Here is a 17,242-nt window from a genome sequence, read left to right on the forward strand (position 1 = left end):
CGGGGCCTGCCCTGGGTCGATTCAGCCTCTCCACTAGGGAGACAAAGGCGGCCGGGCGTGGTGCTGGCCTCCGACCCCCTCGTGTGCCGTGCCCGCCTTCAGAGGAGCTCGCAAACAGCACTTACCCCAACAGTCTGTTAAGGCTATACGGTGGATCACGGTCTTTTGTATCACAGTGAGGGTGTATCCGCTCTTCACAGGAGCTCCCAAACAGCACTTGTCCCAACAGTCTGTAACACCCTATACGGGGGATATTTTGTCTTGGTATATCACAGCTGTCGCAAATTATAATAAAGACAATTGTATGTGGAGGGAGAGATATAGTGGCGGGAGAGGGGGGTATAACTACTTGTTCAATCTGTCAGACAGGGCGAGCGAGTAAGTGTGTAACAGCTGTCTCACACCAGAAACCCAATACATTCGTCAATAACACAGTGTGGCCTTGAAAGAAAACATCGACGTTTCGGGCAATGCCCCTTTATTATTGCACATAACGGGGTGGTGGGTTTGCATGACTACCAGCCAGCCAGCCCCATGTGTCGCCCACCGAGTAATCTGACATCTCATAAGTCTGAAATCTACGTAAAATGTTCAACTTATATTTATACATATGCGGAAAATTAGACGCATCTCAATATATGTATAGATACACATTAATATACAGTATATGGATCGGATGGGTGCATGTGGCGTTTGATAATGAATGTGGAACAAGCTTAAACATGCGCACGAATGACGCGTGTAATTGCACCGAGGAACAAACACACGCGTGACCCAGACAGGACATGGAAAAGAGGGACAATGATATTCGCCTTTTAAAACGCGTGGGCCCACTTACATTAAACTAAAGAGTTACATAACCATCTGCGTCTGCCGAGCGATTTGATAATCCCTGATATACTGTATGCTCTGGATTTTAATAAGACGTACTTTACATCACGCCATGTATTTTATAAATCAAAAGTTTGATGGTGCGTCGTATAATTCGGTGTGCGTATGTGCACGTGGTGACTAGAATGCGTCTTAACTCGACTGGCAACGGTGACACATGCTTTTACTATTTTTTTTGGCAGCGTCTTATAATCGGGAGAATACGGTAAAAGAAGACGCACAACATTGACAGGGAATACCCCGTTTAAGCCCCGGTCCACAAGTAAGCGACCTCTGCTGTGAGAAATCGGTTGCGCAATTGCTGGCAACCGGCTTCGGAGACGTGTGCGCATGGAAGCGATTCACCGTTGCGTGCAATTCATCGTTGCGTGCAACTCAGGTGTGGACCCGGTGTAAATCCAGCGCCGCGTAGGCAAAGGGCTTGGTGAATCGCCGCACAGATGTTGTGAAACAGGTGGACTTCTCACACAAATCTGGCTGTCGCCTGATGAAGCTAGTTGTCAATACTGGCGAAACGTCGTACTCAGATTGTAAATGTTGTGGCTTGGCTCTCCAACACACCGGTGTGCTGTACTAGTGACGAATTGGCACGTTCTTTTTACGTGACAACCCTTATTAGTTGTTCTGTGTCGGAAAGTGGCGGGTTTAACGACACATTTATATATTTACGCCATCAAACCCCCCCCCCCCAAAAAAATAATAATCTGTATTTTGGAGCTTATACTCTGTCTCGACAGAAGAGGGCGATACACCCAAAGTGTGGAGCACAACGGATTCCATCTGTACGGGATCGACTCGAGCAGGGTTCTTCATTCCTAGGCCCTCGGGCCACTTGACGGGTCCTGGTGGCCTTGAGTGCGGCCCTTGACAATACACACCGAGTGAAAACACCCCCATCATCATCGTGCTCCTGTCAAGCCCCAGTGGTGTCAAATGTGTGGCGGCCCTCACACTGATTGATGAGTTATCGGCAAAAGTGCCCCCCCCACCCACCTCTGAAAAGTAGCAAAGAATACGGCCGTAGAGGAATGGGGGATCGAGAGATGGAGTGGTGAGGTAGAAGAGGAGACGGAGAGAGAGAGTGACTCGAGGGGCAGGTGGTTGAGGGAGAGTTGGCTCAGAGTGAGAGACGAGGTCAGAATCAGAATCTTTATTCATACTGGATGAATCCGATGAGCTCTAAAGCGCTTCTCCACCGATGTCCAGTAGGGGCGGGTCAGCACGTTAGAACAACAAACAATACACACGACACGAGGGCAAAAGTATCGTCAAGGTAAAGCAAATGACCAACAAAAAAAATATACAAATATAACGAGTTTATAGGAATAGGTTTTACCCTTTTAACTGGCACAAAAACTGACACCTTTATTCAAGGCATCATGTTTGCAATAACCACAACACAAGCAGTCAAAATGCCAACAAAAAAGGCAACTTTGATAATAATATGCACTGTCCTTGAATTTGATTGGTCCACACCCGAGACAGCTTTTCTTAGAGCCTAGTCTCCACTGGTGTTGGACCAGAAGACGCCAAAAGGCGCCTTTTGGCGTCTTCTGGTCCAACACCAGTGGAGACTAGGCTCTAAGAAAAGCTGTCTCGGGTGTGGACCAATCAAATTCAAGGACAGTGCATATTATTATCAGAGTTGTCTTTTTTGTTTGCATTTTGACTGCTTGTGTTGTGGTTATTGCAAACATGATGCCTTGAATAAAGGTGTCAGTTTTTGTGCCAGTTAAAAGGGTAAAACCTATTCCTATATCTTGTTTCTGGCAAAGGAGGTCTCATAATATAACGAGTTTATTTTTATTTTACCAGGTAAAGCCCACTGAGCTATTAAGATGATTTTCAGAAGCGACCCAAGGGAAGTCTCGCAACATTAGTGCCATGAATACCAACTCTCGTTGCTTGCTAAGTTTTTGTAAGATTGTGCTTGTGCATCACTGCCAAAGGTAACAGCATCACATAACACTGTACTGTAGTTACAGTACTGTAAGAGTGGCACCACAGTAGTTTCAGAATCTTTATTTAGGCTGCAGGAGGAATCCGATGAGCTATGAAGCTCTTCTTCACAAGAACCGCAGACTACACGGCGGTTCACGGGACAGTACGTACTTTGTTGACTAAATAGTGGCAGTATCGCTAAAGGTATAGGCAGACAATAACACCTATTTGCGATTTCTTGCACCCAAAAACGGCAGGATGTACATGCATGGTTGTGCATGCATAATAGTGCATGCATCATGTATCCTGATTATCCTTTGACTAACCCAACCAGTAATGAGAATCCATTGTGATGTATAACCCCAACCCTCTTTGACCGTCGCACCCGATTGTCTCACAAGTGACGACATCACATTCATCCCCCGACTATTTTAAGACCGAAGCAGGAGGATTTCTCCACAAGTCTGTGGCTGCAGATGTATATGCCACTGGTTCTTCACGTTCTGCAGATGTAGATGCCACTGGTTCTTCACGTTCTGCAGATGTAGGTGCCACTGGTTCTTCACGTTCTGCAGATGTAGATGCCACTGGTTCTTCACGTTCTGCAGATGTAGATGCCACTGCTTCTTCACGTTCTGCAGATGTAGATGCCACTGCTTCTTCACGTTCTGCAGATGTAGATGCCACTGGCTCTTCACATTTTGTAGATGTAGATGCCACTGCTTCTTCACGTTCTGCAGATGTAGATGCCACTGGTTCTTCACGTTCTGTAGATGTAGATGCCACTGGTTCTTCACGTTCTGCAGATGTAGATGCCACTGGTTCTTCACGTTTTGCAGATGTAGATGCCACTGCTTCTTCACGTTCTGCAGATGTAGATGCCACTGGTTCTTCACGTTCTTTAGATGTAGATGCCACTGGTTCTTCACGTTCTGCAGATGTAGATGCCACTGCTTCGTCACGTTTTGCAGATGTAGATGCCACTCGTTCTTCACATGCAGATGTAAATGCCACTGGTTCTTCACATTCTGCAGGCGTAGATGCCACTGGTTCTTCACATTTTGCAGGTGTAGATGCCACTGGTTCTTCACGTTCTACAGATGTAGATGCCACTGGTTCTTCACGTTCTGCAGGTGTAGATGCCACTGGTTCTTCACATGCAGATGTAAATGCCACTGGTTATTCACATTTTGCAGGTGTAGATGCCACTGGTTCTTCACGCTCTGCAGATGTAGATGCCACTGGTTCTTCACGCTCTGCAGATGTAGGTGCCACTGGTTCTTCACGTTCTGCAGATGTAGATGCCACTGGTTCTTCACGTTCTGCAGATATAGGTGCCACTGCTTCTTCACGTTCTGCAGATGTAGATGCCACTGGTTCTTCACGTTCTGCAGATGTAGATGCCACTGCTTCTTCACGTTCTGCAGATGTAAATGCCACTGGTTCTTCACATTCTGCAGATGTAGATGCCACTCGTTCTTAACATTCTGCAGATGTAGGTGCCACTGTTTCTTCACGTTCTGCAGATGTAGCTGCCACTGGTTCTTCACGCTCTGCAGATGTAAATGCCACTGGTTGTTCACGTTCTGCAGATGTAGATGCCACTGGTTCTTCACGTTCTGTAGATGTAGATGCCACTGCTTCTTCACATTCTGCAGATGTAGATGTAGATGCCACTGGTTCTTCACGTTCTGCAGATGTAGATGCCACGGGTTCTTCACGTTCTGCAGATGTAGATGCCACTGCTTCTTCACGTTCTGCAGATGTAGATGCCACTGGTTCTTCACGCTCTGCAGATGTAGGTGCCACTGGTTCTTCACGTTCTACAGACGCAAATGCCACCACCGCCATATATTGACGCGGCGGTTGAACTTGACGGACTCTCGTGTCCGAAGAGCTGCAAACCGGACCACACGCTACACCGTGCTGTGTTCGTATCTCGGAAAGAGTGTTCGTAAGTCGGGGAGGTCCTCGCGCGTCGAGAGGGAGATTTTTTTTAAAATAAGATTTGAAACACGGCAAAACGAATTCTTCTGCCGTGGCTGATCACTGTTACAACGCTGTGGGCGATCACGATATAATTTTCTCCGATACCAAGGTTCTTTGCAAACCCACGGGCTTTTATCAGAGATTTGTTCATGAAGCAATTCAGATCTACAAACACAGACACAATTTAAACCGAGAGGATGGTTTCAAATTAAGCAACCATTGGAAAGATGTTCTAAATGGAACTAAACATTAAACTAATTTCAATGGTACAGTATATTTTTCAAGTAGTGGTACCCCAAACTTTCGCAGCTCTTAAAAATTCCCTTTTCACACCATCAATAGGTAAACTCCCCCCCCCCCCCGCGCCAAACTGCAAGTCCACCGGCACGTACACCACCTCTTTCCTAAAATCCGCCAATCAAATGCTAATTTTTATGCTAATTTCTTTGTCAGAACACCTTGTTTGCTCGCACACAGGTCCGATGTCTGAGCGTGGTTGTGTTTCGCTAAATTCTCCTATTTGATTTGTACTAGGTGCCTCGGTGAATGTATATGCTCTAACTTTAACACAGTTATTTCTGTGACCAGTTACAAGCTAATCACTCAGCTATTTCTATGCTAAATTCGATGCTAATTCCTTTGTCAAGGGGTACCTCTGCGGATGTGTATACTTTAACTTAGCTATTTCAATGCTAAATTATATGCTAATTCCTTTGTCAAGGCGCTTGGTCTTTTTCTTCTCACACAGCTTAAAGGTCGTGATCTAAGCGTGGCTTCTTTCACTCCAGCGCTGTCCTACCAGACAGTCTCGTCCCTTCACCTGATGAAGGCCGCTTGTGTTGTGGCCGAAACGTCGTGACCTACGTGACTTTACCCAATAGAACCAAAGAGTATGGATCCTAGCAGTCACGAAAGCTTTAAATCTAGAAGAGATTTTTGTTGTTGTTACAGCGCTCGCCCCGCCCCCTCATGACGCCATCGCTCTTACGGAAATGACGTCACGCGGGATGTGACGACGACCGTCGCCCCGGGGCTCCCTCTGGCCCCCAGCGTGGCGCAGTTTGAAAAAAAAAAACCTCACGAGGGAGAGAGGCGTGAGGGGGGCGTGAGGGGGGCGAGCAGCGACTGCACGCGGGGTTTTTTTTCTCCCTCCCCCTTCAAATTAATTCCCGCCAATGGACCTTTCTGAGGGAGAAGACGAAGCCGCCGCGGCCTAGAGGAGACGCGGCGCCCCCCTACCACCACCACCACTACCAGCAGCAGCAGCCCTCCCCAGGCGCAGCCCCGTCGATTCTTCCCCAAACTCACGGCGAGGGCGCCTGCGTCGCAAACCCCGCGGGGGTGCTGAGCCTTGGCGGCGGCGGCGGGGAGGGGGTAAGAATCACAATCTCTAGGCTGTCCGTGGCAGAGATGGCTTGTGTGTGTGTGTTTGACGTCTGTGGCGGGGGCGGGGGTGGGAGTAAAGAGCTTTACGGCTTATCGGGTTTCCTCCACCATTAAGTAACGATTCTTGATTCATGCTTGGCGGCGGGCGAGCAAATTGTGTTCGATTTTTTGTTGTTCGAGGTGACGGCCCAACCGGGCGGGGGTCCCTCGCACCGCCGCCAGCTCCCGTCGCGTAAGCCGCTAAGCGAGGCGAGGGTTGGTGAAGTATGGTCAAGCGTGCCCCCCCCCAACCAACACCACCCCCCCAACACCACCCCGATGGTGAAGTATGGTCAAGTGTGCCCCCCCAACCAACACCACCCCCCCAACACCACCCCGATGGTGAAGTATGGTCAAGCGTGCCCCCACCAACACCACCCCCCTAACACCACCCCGATGGTGAAGTATGGTCAAGCGTCCCCCCCAACCAACACCACCCCCCCCAACACCACCCCGATGGTGAAGTATGGTCAAGCGTGCCCCCCCCAACCAACACCACCCCTCCAACACCACCCCGATGGTGAAGTATGGTCAAGCGTGCCCCCCCCAACCAACACCACCCCCCCAACACCACCCCGATGGTGAAGTATGGTCAAGCGTGCCCCCCCAACCAACACCACCCCCCCAACACCACCCCGATGGTGAAGTATGGTCAAGCGTGCCCCCCCCCCAACCAACACCACCCCCCCAACACCACCCCGATGGTGAAGTATGGTCAAGCGTGCTCCCCCCCCCCAACCAACACCACCCCCCCAACACCACCCCGATGGTGAAGTATGGTCAAGCGTGCCCCCCCCCCCCCAACCAACACCACCCCCCCAACAGCACCCCGATGGTGGACGCGGTGTGGGAGAGGCCTGCTGCATTGCAACAGTGGCATTGGGCAAAAGGGGGGGTTAAATTTTGATTTAAAGCTTTCGTGACTGCAGGGATTCATATTCTTGGTTCTTTTGGTAAAGTCACCACGTAGAAGGGAAACAATACAATAATAAAAAATATATAAAACAATAAAATTATAACGACGTTTCGACTGCAACACAAGCAATCATCATCATCAGGTGTGAAAACCACAGCAAGAAAATTGAATATAAAAAGGGGGGTTATATTATATTCTTGTTTTTTTCGATAAAGTCACGTCCATAAATGACGTCATGCACCTGGTGGGGGGGGGGGGGGTCAGACATGTGTGACAAGGGGGGGGGTGTTGAGAAATGTGACGTCACATCAAAATGCACAACTTAAAATAAATATAGACAACACGTTTTCTCCTACAACATCAGAGTGCAGCGCCACATTAAATACGCACTACAATGACAATAGTTTAAAGCGATTTGAAGAATGTTTTATTTTCAAAATGGAAATATGGTTTTGGGGGGGGGCAGAGCTTTGTGACGTCATATTTGAGGGGGGTCTGACTTTTTGTGACGCCGTGTGACGAGGGGGGGGGGGGTCAAAAATCGTCCAAAATCGCGTGACGTCATTTATGGACTGCTCCATAGTATACACACACACACCGTGCCTCCCATCTCTCACTCCGTACCCCCCACTCATCTCTCACCCCCCTGCCATCACCCTCTACCCCCCCCACATCACCCCGTACCCCCCACTCATCTCTCACCCCCCCATCTCCCTGTACCCCCCCCCCCCCATTTCTCAGTGACAGGCAGTGAAGGGCCAGGCTGGTCACTCTGGACACGTGGGGCTCAGGACATTGACAAGCTGCAGCTGTGGTGGAAGGAGCGAGCGACCGACCTCTCGTCCTTGTCGCCATGAGGAGCGGTGAGGCTTTGATGGCCGGGTTCACACTCCTCTTGCTGGGGAGAGATGAACACTCGACGCTTGTTTGCCACTAAACACAACAGGCGACGTTTCGGGAAATGGCCCTTCTTCGTAGCACGTGGCATTGCTGTAAGAAAGATGTTCGAGAAGTTAGTCTCGTGACAAAAAAATAAAATGGGACCGTTGCCAGTTCAAATCCTGGTTCCCGGATATTTATTCAACCCATAATCCATGCCTCCAGGGTCGATAAAATAAGGTATTACTTTGGTCGGAAGCTAATAGAGTGGTTGTCCTGTGTATAGACTCACCCCCAGCATAGAAACGTGGAATTTCCACCAGTGGTGCAGGGCTGTAAACAATAGCTTAGCACCAATGCCTCAATGCTCATTTGAGCAGGAAATCACTTCGTGGAGGTGAATCATTACCTCACGATGCAGTCGAAGCACCAGGTGATGGAGCATGTGAGGGACCATGTGAGGGAGCAGGTGAGAGAGCAGGTGAGGGAGCAGGTGAGGGTGCAGGTGAGGGAGCATGTGAGGGAGCAGGTGAGGGAGCAGTTGAGGGAGCAGTTGAGGGAGCATGTGAGGGAGCAGGTGAGGGAGCAGGTGAGGGAGCAGTTGAGGGAGCAGGTGAGAGAGCAGGTGAGGGAGCATGTGAGGGAGCAGGTGAGGGAGCAGGTGAGGGAGCAGGTGAGGGAGCAGTTGAGGGAGCAGTTGAGGGAGCATGTGAGGGAGCAGGTGAGGGAGCAGGTGAGGGAGCAGGTGAGGGAGCAGGTGAGGGAGCAGTTGAGGGAGCAGGTGAGGGGTCATGTGAGGGAGCAGGTGAGGGAGCAGGTGAGAGAGCAGGTGAGGGAGCAGGTGATAGAGCATGTGAGGGGGTAGGTCAGACATCAGGTGAGACCGCTGATATACCAGGTGAGACCACTTGATGAAAGACCAGGTGAAACACCAGGTGAGAGCCAGTTGAGGGACTAGGTGAGACACCAGCATACATATTGACTCCAAGAGGTTCAAATCAATGAGAACCCTACTGAAAAGCTTTGGGAAACCCGAAGAAACTGAGAGGGAATCCGAATAATCCGAGGCACAGAAACATTTTAACTCGTGCAGGCAAGGGCAAGTCTGCATGAGTTTGTGTATCAGCAATAGACTACTATAATACCCCACTTCGTGAACACCTCTCCATAGTAAATGATATAAGGCTGTGAGTGAAGACAAAACTCTTGGATCAGACGCTTACATCATGAAACCTGAACCATCAGTAGCAGCTGCCGGTGCACTGCAGTAAATAGGGCCGAGTGTGTGATTATTTACATTCGGTTAAATAGCAACACGCAACATGCCAATACATTGCATGGATTGATTGAGACTCTCAACATTGTGAGAAACTGTTCAGAAGTCTCAAGGATAATATGTTACCAGGTGAGGGCCCAGGTGAGGGCCCACGTGAGGGCCCACGTGAGGGCCCACGTGAGGGCCCAGGTGAGGGCCCAGGTGAGGTGGCCGGGCAGCCGAGCGTGGAGGGGCTGGCTCTGCTGCCGCCCGTGCTGCAGCTGCTGACTGAGCCCGGGCGGGATGTCACGGATGACACGTGCCTGGAGAAGCTGCTGGACTGGCTGGGCCGAGAGATTTCTCGTCCAGGTGCGATGATTTCATTATTGCTCTTGTTTACCGTGGAAAGCCTCAGGAATTTTTTTTGAGTGCCCTGATCAGTCTTACGCGGTAGGGAGCACTGTAGCTAGCTATGTGTTACACTCAGCAGAATTTAGGAATTTGATCAATACCTTTTGCGTTGTAACATTGCTTTTCAGAAGAATCCTGACAACGTTTTCACAGTAGGGGGCGATGTTGCTGCGGTGTCGAAAGCCAAAAATGCGCGTGATTCCTCCTGCAGCAGTAGTAAATGGCACGTTTGTTCACGTGACAACTTTATTTACTTGGCTTTATCAGGTGGTGTAAGGGTGTATGCCACACATCGATTGGCATTTTATTCACGCGACGGTCTGGCTCAAAAATCAACTAAATCCTGCGCGGGTATTAGATTTGCCAATCGAGCGATTTGCATTTAATTCTTCAGCATCGGGAATGTGTAATCTAGAGACAGTGCCAGCTTAACCGTTTGTGAGATTCATATAAAGTAATGTAAATAATACTACGATAATTTACATTGCGCACATAACAGAGCAAAACGTCTTCACGCAGTTTCTTTTAGCCTAGGGCAGGGGTGGAAAAACCCGTAACAGACCAAGAGCCAAAAAGTACCCGTGAGTTCGGCAAAGAACCAAGTGTATATATAAGTGTGCATATATTGACAGTTTTCGCCACAGCACAGGAGATATTCACTATTCTTTACAACTGTGATAGTACATTCTACGTTATACCCTTTTCGATAGCGCCGCATACGGTTGATTAAAGAGCCGCATGCGGCTCGGAAAGACACCATTTGGCCACCGCTGGCCTCGTGTAACCCCATAATGGCAGCTGGTCTCAGTACACCGGCCAGTAAGTGGGGACTAGACCTGCCAGTAGGGGAGCGATGTTGTATTTGCTTATTCCGATTAAGTAATTTTCAAGTCATTTCTGAAGTTTGGACCGTGGTTCCAACACGCATGGCATCCGGAATCTTGAACGTCGACTGTGAAGCGGAGGATTTAAGTTTAATACACCCGCAGAATTAACTCGGGCATCCAGGGGCTTGGACCGCATAACCTCTGCAATAGGCGGCAAATCCGTGATGCTGCTCGGCCACATCGCTGCCATGGTGCTGTGTATGACTGAGATACAAAGACAAATATCCCTTGTGTAGCCTTTAACAGACTTTTGGGGCAAGTTCTGTAAAGCAAGCACCTATTGAGGCCAGCGCATCACACAATAGGGTGATACGGCTACACGGCTGACGTTTACACACCGCACTAGGTCAACCTAGGCGTAGCTCCAGAACCGGTTCAGATATTCATTGCAGATGTTGGCCTTGAGCGGGAATCGAACGCGGGTTGCCCGGCGGTGGAGCACTAACCACTGCGCCACCACCGCCTCTCCCACCGTGAGATATACACGCTCGCTCACGCGCGTGTAGCGGCTTGATGGTGCCCGTGTCTCGCCTGCCTTGTGGCGCCGGTGGAGTCTTGCCTGCTTGCCCCCCTGTGTCAAGGCGCCAGTGAAACACCCCTTTTTTTTCCGCCGCTCGTTTTACGGGGAACAGACACCGGCGGGGAGGTTCTGCGGCGCGTACGTCCGTGTGTGCTGGAGTTCCTGGGCCGCGTGAACGCCGCACGGATGGACGTCGCTCCCTGCGTCCTCTCCCTCGCCCTGCGTCTCGCCGGGCTGCTGGGCGCAACCGACGTCGGCTTCCAGCGCCTGCAGGTAACTCCCGGCGGAGAATTGGCGCTGCGCACAATCCAACCACGCGAATGGATCACTAGATAATGATGATGATGTTGTTGGAGAGCCAAGCCAAAACATTAATAATCTTGGCTCTCCAACACACCTGTGTGCTGTACTCGTTACGAATTGGCATGTTTTGTTTACGTGACAACCCTTACTCGTTGGCTGTGTCGTGTATTGGCGGGTTTAACGACATTTTACGCGATCTAACCCAAAAAAACCTGTATTATGGATGATATTGGTTGCGAAAGCCTACGTGTTCAAATGCAAATCATCGTTAATCGGCCGATAACCCTTTCGTATATAGAGGACAGCAGAGCTTGGATAATTGTTGGCGCCAGTTCCTCCTGCTCGTCTGTGGTTCCTCCTCGTGCCTCTTGAGTCACCCTCTCTCTACGAGAGTGAGCGGACACCGTGCGGCCACGGAACGTAATGGGCTGACATTATTATTATTATCCAGCAATTGATTAACAAAAGGGGGGCTGTACTTGCGTGTACATGAATGTCTGAATGACCGAATAGCTGAATGCGTGTTGCTCGGCAGGCTCTGGGGCTGGTGGACGGGCTGTTTGGCGCACTGCCCGGCGCGGAGAGCGCCCAGTGGCGCGAGGCGGCGGTGCGCTGCGGCTGGCTCGTTGGGCTCGGCTCGGCGCTGCGGCACGAGCCCGCGTTCCGGTGGTTGTGCCAGCCCGGTGAGCCGCGCCGTGACGCAACCACCGTGCCCGGCCACCCCACACTTAGTCGCACCACTTTCGGCCGCACGACTACCGGCCACCATTGTTGGTCACGCCACGCCCGGCCACTTCGCGGCCTGCCACACCACGGAAATGCGCGGACACATACATCCGCACTGCGCGCAGTCACACCATGGCTAGCCCATCCTCAGCCATGGAACAGCCACACCACGGCCATGAGACAGTCATCCGCCCCGTCTATCTGGCTTGCTACACAGTCAACACATCCTTCAAGCACCGCTCTTCACCGTCTCACGAGCACTATTTATCTTTTAAGTCTTTCCCTGGGTCGCCCACCTCTGGGTACCACTCCAGTGTCCTCCTTCCCCCCAACCCCCTCCCCCATCCTCCCTTCTCCCCTTCCTCTGCCATGGGCGACACAAACTCCTCCACGATGATCGGGAGCGCTGGAGCGGCCTGCGTCGAGCATCACGCAATGCGGGCGGACGCTGCCGTGAGCGCACGCGCCGCCTCGTCACGGCTGCAGCCTCCGATCGTCGCCTCGTTACGGCGGAGCCGCGGATCGACGCGCGGGGAAGGCGGCGGGGGTGGCAGCGGTGGGGGTGAGGGGTGGCGTTCGACGGGGGGGGGGGCGGAGGCAGACTCGTCTCGTAAAAATGCGGAGTGAGCAGGGGAAGCCGAGCCACTGCCCTCGAGTACCACGCCACTCTCGTGTGCCGTAAAATTAAAAGTGATTTGATGTCCCAATATCGATCGTTTTTTTTAATTTGCGACATACTCGGCGCGTGGTGCTGCATCGTGGCGAGAGGGCACCGTGCCGCGCCAGGCAGCAGAGGGCGCACTCCGACCAACAAGTTCCTTCAACCGTCGGTGTTGGCTGGGCCTGCCGTTAATTCTCGGAAAGGAGACAAACTGTTCTGCTCGGCGAGCGAATGACGCTGTTAGTTTCAGGCTAACAGCGACCACATGGCCGGGGTTTTTTGTTTGTTTGTTTTAAGCTTCGAAAGTTTACCGTCGCTTATGTTGTCGGCGCCGCCGCGTCATAGAGATGAAGAGTTCGTTCGGAACTCTCGCTGAGCAGAGCCACCCCTTGGTGTCAGAAGCGGATATCACAGAGCTCCCTCCGAGGTCCCTTCAAGTGACCTCTGGCCCGCACACACAGTAGAGGGGGCTGCACTTTCCACTAATAATCATCTTCTCCCTGGTATTATTCCCACTCACGTGGGGTCAGCCTCTGGTCCACGTGGTAGATAGGGAAAAAAAAAACACATTTAAAACGCAGATGCAAATGTAACGCGGTTTTTATTTGTGCAGTCATTGGTGACTGGGCTGGCATCACCAACTCACTACTGCACTTGAGACACCGGTGGAACTGCTGTTGCTGTGGCTTGGCGGCTCAAACCCGGATTAGAACCCAGGATCTTTCCGCGGCGCCGCCTCCACGTCTTTGACCTCTGACCCACCCGGCCTCCTGACATAGATCGACAGCCATGGGGGCCTGTGTGGAGTAGCCAAGGGGGTCGCTGTTGGGGTAGCCAACGGCACCCATGAATGACATTTGGGGGTCATGTGGCCTGTGCCGCCTGTAAAATGTTGACCAAGTTGGGTTTGTCCGTGGGGATGTTGCTAAGCTGCCCGTTGTGTTTTTGTTGTTGTTGTTTATTTCTTGTTGTAGGCAACGTCGAGGTTGTCCTCTCTCTCTGGAAGGACCCCAGCATGTTTGTGGCCAACGCGGCCAATCAGCTGCTGGCGCGGCTACTCGTGTGGGGCGAGCGCCTGGGCCCCGCGGCCGCGCCCCCCCCCTCGCCGCCTCCCTCGTCCCCCGCCGGCACCCCACATCACAACCCCGTGCTGGGTATGATCACCGCTCCCCTCCTGCGCGATGCGCACAACAACAAGAGCAGGCGCCGCCGTTCGCCACCTAGTGGCGGTGATGTCACCTGGCGGCGGCGACGTCACCGTGGCACCTGTGGCAGGCGAGGTGCACTTTGAGGCCACGCGAAGTGTCGAAGACTGCAAATTGGCCGCCGTGTTTCACCGCGCGGCGTTCTCGTGCCAGCCCTCGGCGACCTCGCTCGTAAATCCGGTGGTGGTAGGGCGAGGAGTGCGGCGGGGGTGGGCACATGGCAAAGGTTGTAGTCCCCCCCCCCCCCACTCCATGCCACTTCCTATCCAGACCCGGCTGATCGATGCGACACCAGGGCGAGGCGCCGGGCGGGGCTCGCGGCCGCCGCGGAGGGCCGCGAGCGCCGCCCGGTGCCGAAACCGACTTGGCAGCTCGTGCCGTGGGCGCCACCACCGTCGTCGCCACCGCCTCCGGCGACGTTTGTAATTCACGGCACGGCGACGCGGAGGGGCGGCGGCGGTGGAGCCTCCTGGATATCGAGCGAGCCCTCCGGGCCCCCCACCCCCCCCCCCCACCCCCCCCCCACCTCCTCTCACCGCTCGCCAATTACGGCCAATTAGCGCAAGAGGCAATCTGAACTCCAAGCAGCCTTTGGCTCAGAGTCGGAATGTGGAGCACGAGCGGCAGGAGGGAGCAGGAGAAGCCGCCGCCGGCATTAAAGTTTTGCGGCGAGATTCCACTGCCGGATTACGGCCCCCCCTGTGCACTGTTAAGACGTGCCGGCGGTCAATGTGTGGTTGCTGTGTTGCGGTTTTGTGTTCAATGGGTTTGTTGTTATTGTGCCGAATGCATTTGTTATGTCGAATGTGGTTTGCCGCATTAACGTTCGTCGCTGGAGAGAACTCGTTTGTCGCCGTGGTCTCTGTACGATGCGTCTGCGTCCGTGATGTGGTCGCATAACGCGATTGCAACAGAACGTATTTGCAGTCATTGCTGTGGGTGTTGGGGCTGCGCTTGCCGTGACCGCCTAACGGTATTTGCGGCTGTGGTTGCTGTGCAATGGCTTCTTTCGTCGCCGCGTTCATTGCCGCCGTCGCGCTCGTGTCATTCCCCCTTCGCAGACCTCGTCGACCGTTCCGTCCGTTCGTCTCTCCGCGGCGACGACGGCGGCGAAGACGGCGTTCGCCGGGCCCTGCGTCTCCTGGCGGCGTGGGGGGCGAGCGGCGGCAGCGTGGCCGCCGCCGCGGGCCTCGCGACGGACGCTGAGGCGGAGAACGGCCGATCGGATCGCGCGGGGGAGGACGGCGGCCGCTGGGAGGCCATGGCGGCGTTGTGGCCGGACGTGCGGGCCTGCTGGGAGGGCGGACGTGTGGGCGAGCGCGAGACGCGCACGGTGCAGGCGCTGCTGGACCTTCACTTGGCGCTGCTGCTGCGGTGCGGAGCGACGGCCGACGGCCGCCATCGCCAAAACACCATCACCGCTGCTACAACACCACCACTATTGTCAAAACACCGCTATCAGTGCCGCCGAAACTCCAGCACCACCCCCGCTAAAACACCACTACCATCACGCCCAAAAAACCATCACCGCTTTAACACCGGCACCACCATTCTTGCCAAAACACCACTGCCACTAACACACCATCACCACCACCGCTAAAACACTGGCACCACCACCCTTGCCAAAACACCGCCACTAACACACCCTCACTACCGCTAAATCGCCACCACCACTAACACACCATCACCACCACCGCCAAAACACCACAAGCGCGGGGTTTTTTTCTCCAAGCGCTGTATTACATTCCCAATATGCACATTAAATACGTCATCGATTACTTCCTCAAGCCGTACGTCATACTTACACGACGTGCTGCAATGAGTCCATGTGCAGACGCTAACAGGCGGGGATCGTTACATGGCCGGATGGCGAGGTGGCGACAGCCCTCATCCAGCAGTGGATTGATCACGGCTGACGGGATGATGATGATGATGATAACGATGATGATGATGATATATGGACATATATGTTCGTACCGATGGCGCTAATGGGACAGATCATAGCTGGCAACACAAGCGAGACAGAATTGACGAGAGACGGAACAGATGGGACGGGGTGAGATGGCGCCAACAGGACAGACGGCGGAAGGACCGAGACGGGCAATTCCTGAGTGACCCAGAATCGTGCTAAGCCAGCTGTGAACGCTCAGGGAGGAATGAATCATTGCAAACCTGTTGCTGGCTCCCGCACAGCGCTAACTTGCCTGGGTGTTCGGGTTTTACCGCGTGGTGTTCGGCATGTTCCGTGGTGAAGCGGCGAATACTCGGGAGCCTTGCGATCCGGATCCCAAGTTCAGGTCTCCGAGCTCGTGTTCCGCTGACATGGCGGACAGCACCCGGTCCGAAAACACGCCGGAGCGCGATACATCTTCACGTTCAGAAGTGAACGCTGTGGGCCCCGTAGGATCGTCGGGGTCCTGACGCAAGTTCACAGTGTAAACCCTGTTCCCATTCGCCCCTCTGCCTCCCGCATATTCCCCGCCACCTTCCAGGAGCCGCGAGTCTCCCCCAGGCTTCCTTCACCTACCGGCGCTGCTGCAGGCGCTGCTGGAATCGCGGCACGCGGGGCATGGGTTGTCGCTCGCCGCCGCTCTGTCGCGGCTGCCTGGGTACGTGGGCCTCTAGCGGCACACCGCACCACACCCAGACCGCCCGCGGCACCGTCAACGACGACGAGAAGCGACGTCAACTTTTCAGTGTTGTTTAGCGCCCAATACATAGCCGCCGTCGGCGTTTTGTTTCCAGCATACGCTAACCCGCCTTCATCAACCTCGCCACTAATCACCGTGAAGTATAGTTGAATAACACCGTGTCCCCCACCACCCTGAAAGACCCGCTCGGCATTCAGAGGTGATGTCTCTGTCTCATGGCATGAGAAGGAGAATCCATTCGGAACTCTCGCAGGCAACAGCGCAACTCTTCGTGTTGGCCCGCAGAAGTGGATATCACAGAGCTACCCCCCAATGAGATCCCTTCAAGCGACCTCTGGTCCACGCAACATCTCAAACACTCTGGCATACGAGAGTGAGTTAAATCGATGTTCTGTGAGAATTTAAGCCCTGATAATGATTGTCATCAGATGCATCATCATCATCATCCTCGTCTTTCTGTCCTAGGCCATCATTCCTGTTCTGCACCATCTCCGTGTACACTTCATCAGACTTACAAATATATTGTCAGCGTTGGTGATTATACTGTTACTGATGAGACCTATCACGGACAAAACCGGTCCA

General features: G+C 53.1%; 1 protein-coding gene across 2 annotated transcripts in view; it reads left to right on the forward strand.

Moving 5' to 3' along the window:
- Positions 1-5,806: 5,806 nt before the first annotated feature.
- BRAT1 (BRCA1 associated ATM activator 1) overlaps positions 5,807-17,242 on the forward strand; it is a 29,631-nt gene continuing 18,195 nt past the window's right edge. For both annotated transcript variants that reach the window (XM_076069884.1, XM_076069885.1), the window contains exons 1-8: positions 5,807-6,195; positions 7,904-8,025; positions 9,447-9,665; positions 11,227-11,387; positions 11,953-12,100; positions 13,779-13,958; positions 15,071-15,383; positions 16,502-16,618. In XM_076069884.1, the coding sequence (XP_075925999.1) occupies positions 8,016-8,025; positions 9,447-9,665; positions 11,227-11,387; positions 11,953-12,100; positions 13,779-13,958; positions 15,071-15,383; positions 16,502-16,618 (1,148 nt within the window). In that variant the 5' untranslated portion in view covers positions 5,807-6,195; positions 7,904-8,015. The remainder of the gene's footprint in view (positions 6,196-7,903; positions 8,026-9,446; positions 9,666-11,226; positions 11,388-11,952; positions 12,101-13,778; positions 13,959-15,070; positions 15,384-16,501; positions 16,619-17,242) is intronic.

Source organism: Petromyzon marinus, chromosome 26, assembly GCF_048934315.1.
Source record: "Petromyzon marinus isolate PM22_M1 ecotype Great Lakes invasive population chromosome 26, UKy_Petmar_22M1.pri1.0, whole genome shotgun sequence".
NCBI classification, from domain to species: Eukaryota; Metazoa; Chordata; class Hyperoartia; order Petromyzontiformes; family Petromyzontidae; genus Petromyzon; species Petromyzon marinus.